Genomic DNA, 9,687 nt, shown 5'->3' with positions numbered 1-9,687 from the left:
TTAAATTTTCAGATTATAAAACTGTAATAAAATATGATTTATTTATATCATCAACAAATTATTCACACATTTTATTATTATATATTAATACTTTAGAACGATATTTTATTATGACTCATTTAGTACGATTTATTTTAATCTGTGAATAATACAAAAATACTAGCATAATTCAGGCTGATATATTATAATGTTGAATAATTAAAAATGTATAATTATGCATTTAATATCAAATTTATATAAATATATAATTACTAGATAAACAAATGTGTTTATGTTTAATTAATACATATAGGTCAAATGGCTTCGATACAAATGTTCATCATTATCGAATATCATACATTTTAAAAATGTTAAAACACTATTGGACAGAACAAAGTCACTATATTAATGGAAAATTAATAATCAGTAATCATAATATTATTTTTCCAGTATCGTGTGACGCTAACAAAGTGCTCTAAAAGCTTGAAATTAATTAAGAGCTAACAAAGTCAACTGATCTTCTACGATTTATAAAGAATTCAAAACTGAAGTCGTTACCGCGCCAGAAACATAACAAATGCAGTAATAATAGCAATTAGTGGTTATCTCCAAGAAAGTCTTCAACTGTTTGCACCTTGAATACATAATTGGTCTTTTTGTCGGAGTTTTAAATTAAATTTCGCGCTCCAGGCCAAAATAGCCTCTATTTAATTTTAAACTGAATCGCACGCGATAAATTACCGCGGTGGTTACGGTGAATTTATTTAAATTTAGAAGAGAGATTAATTGAAAACAATCATGATCGACTGGTTTTAATGCCTCATCAATAGATAACTCGTTAATATTTTATTGCTATTTTACTTGTGCAGTTTTAAATTTAAAAAAGTAACGTAAATTTACGTCGAAAATGCAGAAAATTTCTGTCATTTCTATTTATTCGATCTTTGTTGGGGCTTGAAATGTTTGTAATTGAATACACTATCGATTAAAAACGTGGGACATCGGATATTCGTATTATTTGTTGTCGGAAAATCTATTTAAAAAACGAAATGACAGGGTTGGAAAAAATTCGGATTTTATTTAGGAACTCACCGGGATTTATCAGTTCTTTTGAAGTTCATGCACATACAATTATATTCTTATTAATGCGAAGGAGAAAAAAAAAAACGAAATACGTGGATTTGTCAATACTGAACAACAGTATTTGCAAAAAGGTAAAAATTTCATTTAAGATCGAGGGAAAGCAAGGATGTTTTCCCTCTTCCAGTAACATTGTTTAAAGAGGAACCTATTAAAATATTGCAAAGAAATAAATTGTGACATAAATAAAATTGAAAATTGTTAAATTTATGATATACATACAACAGTGGCCATAATTATAGAAACAACTTCTATCAACTATCAATTTCAAAAATGCCCTGTGGTATTCAATTAAGCGTACAACTAAAGCATTTGATAATATCGAAATAAATTAATCAGTTACTTCCAAAAAATTAAATATTTTCTGCAAAGATCCCAAGTTAGCGTGGTGGACCCATTTCCGTAGTGCAGTCGAAATTAAACACGAACTAGATGATGTGGACATTTCTGTACATACGGTTTGTCGTCGTTTAAGGGAGAACAACTATGCTCAAAATCCTACGAAAAAAACCGTTCATTTCGAAGAAAAACGGAAAGGCCCGCCTAGCGTTCGCCCATGAGCTTCTAAACTGGACTACCAAGTGGAATACAGTACTACTTTATGATGCAAGCAAGTTTAACTTGCATAATTCAGATGGTATCTGATAGGTGAGGTGTCCAAGCAACAAAAGATTCTACACGGTCGGTACAATTTAACATGGTGCTCACCAATACTATGTTACTGTATACGGAGGAAAACATGCCAATTATTCAATATGACAATGATCCAAAGCATACGGAAAAAATAGTAAAACAATGGTTCCAGGACAATAAGGTTCATTTTGAAGTGGAGTCCGAATTTTAAGCCTATTGAGAACCTCTGGGACAAGATGAGTAAGGAAATTCGATCCAAACATAAAGAAAAATTCAATTTTTGTGACGTAGACCCCCTTAGAATCATTTAAGCACAGGGATGTCTTAAACAACAATCTGCTTCTATGTATATAAACAAAAAAATATTATATAATGTGTTAATGTTATATTAAATAACACAGATTTATTCATTAAAAAACCCTTCCATAATTAAAGTTGGTGTACTACTGTAAATACTGTATAAATACAATAGTAAATTAGTATTATTTTAACAGTTCACATTAAATAAAAGAGTTATGACTAAAATATTTTAAACATTAAGTTGCTTTACTAATGACCACCACTGTATATACAATTTTTGTTTTCGTAAGATCTATACACAAAAAGCTATAAATAAATACACCGTAAATGATTTACTCTAATTAAGTACTTAATTATTTTATAAATTCGTTTATCTACATATAGTATGTCATTTAGAACAAATTTTATTTGTTCTTAAAAATTATATATTTTAGTTTAGTAGGAACTAATGTAACACAATTTCTGACAAATTTGCAAACCATTGTTATAGATAAATCCTGGATATTAGATAAAAATTAATCTTTACGTTTATTGCATTCTACCTATCACTTCAATTGAGATTGCAACAAATAATAAATAATTCACTTATAAGTGACATTAATCAGTAAAGTGCACTTATATATTTATTATTGTTCCATTTGTTTGTCTGTGTAATTTTTGAGACAGGTTCCATGTTCCTGGTAAAATAAAATTAATATTCAATAATATACTACCTATTAATACAACAAAGCTTAATACAGAATAACCCTCGTATAACCAGGATAAAACTCCCTCTTTGCCTACACGCCAGGTAGTTTTCGAAGGGGAGGCGAGTTCAAGGCGACATTTAACCACCGGACGTACACAGTTTTTCGTCAGTTGTGCATCTGCGATTTTAGATACGTAGCCGGTCCGTTCACTCACAGTAAATATGGGCAGAAGGAAATCGAACCGTAAACCGCCGCCACGTAGGAAAAACATCGAACCGCTGGACATACTATTCAACTGCCCCTTCTGCAATCACGACAAATCGTGCGAAGTTCAAATGTAAGTGTACGCTTAGTTTTGAGGGGTTATGTTGGCGGATGGCGCGCATAAAGTAAACAAGACGTTTACGGTGGTGTAATTTTTAATGTTTTATGTAGCCACACGCTTTACGACACCGAACGTAACATTTTAGGTGTACTTTTATAACACGTAAAATCGTTGCAATTGATCTTAAAATTCACATCCCCTGATTTATCCGACCGAATTAATCCTATGAGGTTCAGAGACAAACTAAAAAAAGTGCATGCTTGTTATTTAATTAAATATTTACTTGTTTTCAGGGATAAAGGCCGAAACACGGCTCGGATCTCGTGTAGAGTCTGTTTGGAAGATTTTCAAACAACGATCAATATGTTATCGGAACCCCTGGATGTTTATAATGATTGGATCGACGCTTGTGAAAGTGCTAACTGAGTTATTTTTGTAATTAGTGAGTGTCAAATTTATGCTTTTATTTTTTAATGACAAAATTAAATAAATTATATTTTAATGAACGCTTTTATGTATTATTTTCTTGAATTTAAGTTCCTATCCCAGAATAACAAATGGGATAACCAACACTAATATTAACATTTACAATTATAATATATTTATGATATAGTGAGGTTGTAAAAGGTGCCTCTATAATCCTCTTCCCGACAGAAGCAAACTGTCTAACTAGTTAACCCTGTCTTCTGTTATAAATATCAACCATGTTTGTATGAATAATAATGTTTTTTACATTGAATTAATGTAACTACTCACCCGTTTTTAGCCACACAACATAACAATCAATGAAGGATAAAATATTTTCCAATTTGGGCCACATTAAGTTAATAAAAAAATTAAGTTAGGTTGACCATATTTAAGAAGGTAAAATGTTGTTCCAATCAACAGTTGTTTTTTCTACTATACTATACTATTATATATATATATATATATATATTCCTTTGTTTAAAATGTAATATAATTTTTCTATAATTGATTCACTGATGTTTAGTAATGGTAATAAAAATTCTGAATGTGATCTCTGATAAAATAAAATAGAAATATCTGAAAACATAAAATCAAAAAATCACTTTTTCCAATTTGTAATACATCTATTTAATAACAAAATTAAGTTAAGTTGACCATATTTTATTATAGGGCAAAATGTTACAATCAACAGCTTTGTTGTTTTTTTCTTTTGTATATTATACTGTACTATTAAATTCCTGTTCCTTTATTTAACATCTAACATAATTTGTCTGTAATTGAATTTCTCTCACTGCTATTATTTAGCTGGAAGGTTGAAAAATTTATGCCAGAAAAAGAAAGTAGAACATAATAAAAAATTCTCTAAAGTCTGATAAATAAAATAGAATTATCTGAAAGCCTAAATGAAATAAATAATCAAATGACTGAAGGGTGATCTTTTCCAATTTGGATCACATCAAGTTAATAATAAAATTAAACTAGATTGAACACATTTTAGAAGATTCGAGGTCAAAATGTTGTTCCAAGCATATTTTATTCTTCTGTATATAACTTATTCGAATTTTTTTAACCAGATCTTTAAATAAGTCATTTCTTAAAAAAATGTTTACAGATAACGAGATAAAAAATGTTACAGTTTGTAACAAACCTTAGTCTACAAAAGCTGCTCAAAGTTTTCTCCATTGACCAGTAAGCAAACTTGGACCCAGCCCGTCTTATCCAATTTCATCGCACCTCCTTGCTGCTGTTTCCGGAGGTGCAAATTATAGGCAGGCGGTGTGATTCGTTCACGAAATTCACCGATATTTTGTACTTCCGTACGGTATACTTCGGTTGAAACAACAAAAAACTAAATCCCCGGGATGGGTCCACCTTGCCGTGGTCCTGGGGCCCAGTACCGCTCCACAAACCAGTGGCAGTGGGAAGCTAACGGATCCAACCCAACAAGTCCAATACATCCCCAGGAAGATCTTGTATCTTCTTCAGATTGGTCTTGCTCTTTCGAACTTAGTTGACAGGGGGCTGGCGTCTCACCAACCTTACGTCTTCTGGTTCATCACATCCGTATATGCCTTGGATATACGTCCGTCTTTTGGCTATGATCTTCGGGATCGGTGCCCGGTTTTAAGTCTTTTATAATACCTTTTCGATAAAAAACTAAATAAAAATTGTTTGGGTTATAATAATTGAAAATATTAAGAAGTAAACAATGCATAAAAAGTACAAAATTTCGGATAATTTATGAAACACCCTGTAAACACCCCTATTCAATTTATTTTGTTTCTTTGTTTAAAATGTGATATGATTTTTCTGTAATTGAATTATTTTCATTTAACTAGAAGGTTGGAAAATGTATGCTAGAGAAAATAGACAGAACATAATGAAAAATTCTATATCTGATCTTTGATAAATAATTAATCTAAAAAAATATCTGAAAGCCAAAATAAATAATCAAAGCACATTGATTTTTACAAAACGTTGAACTTTACTTTAGTGTCCTTATTTTTCATAATTGTGTTATTTTTTATATTATATTCAATATTCCATTCATACTAAGATAGATTTTCTTTTTTTCTCGGTCTAGGATGAAATAAAACAACTAAAATAATAACAACGACCTTTATACAAAACACATCATAGCATAAATTAAAACTACAACTAATCTAAATATCACGGGACATAGTACGAGTTACAAGAATGGATATAATGACCGCAAATAAATCTATTTTGACGATTTCTCAGCTGGTTTCTGAGCCACTGTCGTGTCTGTTATTGCCCATCGTCCAGAATCGGGATACATGTTTAAGTGAATTTCACTGCGATTAGCGTCTGACTGAAATAAATTTCGGTCAGATAATTTTAAGGAAATGTTGGCACCTAAGTGTGGACTTGGATGTGTGGTGGAGCCAGACAAAAAATTAATTATTAAAACTTTGTCGGCTAGTGTTAAATTGTCTTGTACTTCAAATATCTCTTGGGCTACCTTACGTTTCTCCTGGGTCAGACCACCTGCGACATTAAATTCTCTTAGTACACGCCCGTCTGATACTCTTTTAGGCTTAATCACAATATTTTGCAATATTATTGCTTTCTTCTTTGACGGCGGCATAGGTGAATTTTCTTTATCATTGGAAGGTTTGCCAGAAGAACATTCCATATTTTCTCCCTACATAATAAATAATTATAGTAGTGATTATTGGCAATGATCTCTTTGTACATACCTTGACTACAGAATTTTCTACTTTTGAAGATGACATCAAATTTTTTACAGGGGATTCCTAAAAGACACAGTAACGATCATATATAAAGACGATCGAAATATTTTTTCGTTAATATACATATATATAAATATAAAAATCACAAACATACAAAATTACAATTTCAATATGGTGATACTTACCATATTAACGCCTCCTGTTTGTTTATTAGATTCGTCACCAGTACCTGATAAAGCCAAATCATTTTTCTTAAAACTTTCAGCAAGACTTGTGAGTCTTCTTAATTCTGCAGCTAACATCTTAACTTTAGCTACTTTTCTTCTTCTGTCCATCAAAATATCATGTTTTTGTTGATCCAATTTTCTTTTAACTCCAGTCTTAACGTCGCAGGAAGCATTCTCTATTTTCTTACTCTAAAAAAACGACGAAAAACACCAGCTAGTAAGAAAAACTTACTTAAAATCCAAAGTAAAAGATAACTTACTTTATCAGCCGGGGATCTCGCATGTGTATCAGTGATTTTTGACTTGCTCACATCGTTTATTTTTGTCTTAACATCGTAGGGAGCATTAGTTCGCTCATTTTTCTTACTCTAGAAAAACGACGAAAAACACCAGCTAGTAAGAGAAATCCAAAGTAAAAAATAACTTACTTTATCAGCCGGGGATTTCACAGGTGTAACTGATTTGCTTGGTGTTTTAGTCACACCGTTTATTTTTGCAACGGAATCCGTAGAGTCATTAGTTGTGTCTTCATCCTCGTCAGAAATATACAAGTCTTCCTCGAGAATTGATCTTTGGGGCATCGCTGAAGTTGTTACACTGTTTTCAATAGGTACGTCGTCATTTTCGAATAATTGGGGCATTGACAAAAATTTTGGATAGTCGTTACATTTGGAATCTTGCTTCTTCGTTAGTTTTGTTGGACTTTTATTGGATTTTGAATTGGAGCCATGTACTGTTTTCTTTTTCTGAAAGAAGTAAATACTAATTAATACAATTAATTTTTATTGAAATATAGACGACCAAAGAAAAGATAATGCTAGACTCTTGTTGACAAGTTTGAATAACCAAATTCTTGTTAAACGAAATTTTTTGAAATAACTTACCTGAGGAGAAGGAGATTTGTGAAGCTGTTTAGAATTCACTGGTGTGTCTTCTTCGTCATCGGAGATAAACAGATCATCTTCAAGAATTGATCTTTGGGGCACTGCTGAACTTGATTTATTAGCACTATGTGGCTCTGTTGATTCTTGGAAACTGTCATCATTACTACTTGAAGATAGCTCTAAATCTTCTTCCAGTATATTAGATAAAGATAACGGTTGTGATACCTCTTCGACATGCATAGCTTCAGTTAAGGGGGGAGTGGGTAAGCTAGCTGCTGGTGGAGATTTCCATTCTGCATCACGCAGGCGCATGCTTCTATTTATTTCTGCAACGTAACCGAATCTCTTTCTTAATCTACCTAGTGGTGTAACTTTTGGTCTCTTCGGTGTCTTCTTCGGCAAAAAATATTGGGATTTCTTCTCAACGGTTACATCACTATCGGGTGAATATGCAACTGATGATCCCTTAAGATTACTTGGAAGTGACATGGTATCACGTACACTTGTAATTTTATCCGGAGGAGACGAAGTCTTTGACGTATTGCTTTTGCAGGAATGTGGAATTCCATTTTTGTCCTTTTCCTTAAATAAATCTGAGCAAGTAACACCTTTTTGTCTCATAAGTTCTCCAATCGACAACTTTGGCAAAGGTGGTCTATCAGGATCAGATTTCTTTTCGTTCGACTTTGAGGTGGAATTCTTCCGCATATTATCTGATCTAACCGACTGTTTAATAGCCTCGTTATGCTTATTAATCTTGCTATTGGAATTTGACAACCTGTCAGTTCTCCTGTCAATCATTGAACTTGGCCTTGTGGGTTGCAAGCTATGTTCGGCCAATCTCTCTTTCAAAATTTGGGCCTTGGTCTTCTTTTTTATTTGGAAATGAGTTTGCGCCCGTTTCGAATTCATCTTTGTCGTGCTCATGCTACTTTGGTTCATATAGAACATATCAATAGACGGATAAGTTTCGACATGATTGTTCAACAACGGTCTTAATTCATTAACCAATTCAACTACTGCCGGTGGATAGTAATCTAAGTTTTCGAAACTCAGACTTCCGGTGGCTAAAAACAACCCCACCAACTTACCAAGTGAGGACACCCAACCTTCTATATCATCAACAGCTACGTCGACGACTTTGTTCAAGTGGCATTTCAAAACGTCAACTTCAATTGGCTCTAAATAAAAGAAGCTCACTAGAATCTGTAACTTGACGTTCGTTTCCAAGTAACGAAAGTTTGTTTGGATGTTGTGCAGCTTGTCTTTGTCTAATATTGAACAAAAATTCACGGCCTGCCAAGTGTCCGTAGCAGTGTTGGACGCACATTCAAACCACTGCGATATGCACGACAGATCATCTGAGTCGTTCATTTTAACTAAATAAATTTGAATTATAACCAGCAATAAAAGGAATGAACCTACCTACCTAATGATGATGTTGTAAAATTAATATCGTATATTATTATTTCTAAACAAATTCTTTAATTCTAAATTTATTTCACATTATTAATGTTTGTTTTTTCTGGTTGGTTGTGATTAACATTGGTTAGCAGATTTGTTTAAGGTAATAGTGATTACTTGGTCATCGAATGTTTACACACGTGTTTACATTTAAAAAATATTATAATACTTTTCATCAAGTATATTGTCTCAACATAAATATAATATACAGGTTATATATACAGTGGGATCATATTAGTATATAATAAATGTGATCATGTTGTTTGCTTGTACAGAGGTTTTTATTACAAAATGTGGTGTGCTTCTGTCGCTTAGTAAGATGTGCATCCTCATCTAATATTGGAATGCAATTAAGATTAACAATGTTTGTATGTACGCATGCGTAGTAGTTCTAAACAAATTTAAATTTCCCGGCACTTTTTATTTACCTTGTCCAGCAAATATTATATATGTAACAATGTATTATTTACACCTCTATGGTCTGTAGACACACCCCTAATGGTGACTTTATAAAAGATGCACACAAGATTGTCCTTAAATATTTTATTCCAAGCCAACACGGAACGGAACGTGACACATTACATGATTGGCGGTACGAAAATGCTAATCAAAAAGTCACTCCACTTGCGGTGGAAAAGTTTTATTAAAATAAAATTTAAAGAAGTCATAAAATTATTATTCAGATTGTTGAGAACAAATAACTAAATTCAATGTATAGTGCGTCTTTTCTGACAAGCACATGTAAAGTAATTCGTATTACCTAGTTGTCGTAAACGTATCAAGTTAGGTAATGTTGTGAAATGGTTTAGCGGAATGTCCAATCCCTTACACTGGTCAATTCTGAAATTTGACAAACGACACGGG

At 32.4% G+C, this 9,687-nt stretch overlaps 2 protein-coding genes across 5 annotated transcripts; one reads left to right on the top strand and one right to left on the bottom strand.

Annotated features, from left to right (window-relative positions):
• The first annotated feature begins 2,780 nt into the window (after nt 1–2,780).
• LOC109597595 (transcription elongation factor 1 homolog) lies at nt 2,781–3,572 on the top strand. Its single transcript, XM_020013334.2, has 2 exons — nt 2,781–3,078; nt 3,360–3,572. The coding sequence occupies exons 1-2, from the start codon at nt 2,963–2,965 to the stop codon at nt 3,490–3,492; spliced, it is 249 nt and encodes an 82-aa protein (XP_019868893.1). The 5' UTR covers nt 2,781–2,962; the 3' UTR covers nt 3,493–3,572.
• A 2,066-nt stretch (nt 3,573–5,638) lies between these two features.
• LOC109597592 (probable replication factor C subunit 1) lies at nt 5,639–8,962 on the bottom strand. Of its 4 annotated transcripts, XM_020013331.2 has the most exons (8): nt 8,789–8,961; nt 7,360–8,738; nt 6,904–7,221; nt 6,736–6,843; nt 6,434–6,664; nt 6,255–6,311; nt 6,017–6,199; nt 5,639–5,866 (listed from the first exon to the last, which is right to left on the bottom strand). In XM_020013331.2, exons 2-8 carry the CDS (start codon nt 8,731–8,733, stop codon nt 5,756–5,758), a joined length of 2,382 nt encoding a protein of 793 aa, XP_019868890.2. In that variant the 5' UTR covers nt 8,734–8,738; nt 8,789–8,961; the 3' UTR covers nt 5,639–5,755. The 4 variants fall into 4 exon arrangements, with proteins under 4 accessions (XP_019868890.2, XP_049817446.1, XP_019868888.2 ...); XM_049961489.1 differs by having other exon boundaries at nt 5,639–6,199; nt 8,785–8,962; XM_020013329.2 differs by having other exon boundaries at nt 5,639–6,199; nt 8,789–8,962.
• Between the last annotated feature and the right edge of the window lie 725 nt (nt 8,963–9,687).

The sequence above is a fragment of the Aethina tumida genome, chromosome 1 (genome assembly GCF_024364675.1).
Source record: "Aethina tumida isolate Nest 87 chromosome 1, icAetTumi1.1, whole genome shotgun sequence".
Classification (NCBI taxonomy): Eukaryota; Metazoa; Arthropoda; class Insecta; order Coleoptera; family Nitidulidae; genus Aethina; species Aethina tumida.
This window is presented reverse-complemented; position numbering and strand designations above follow the sequence as displayed.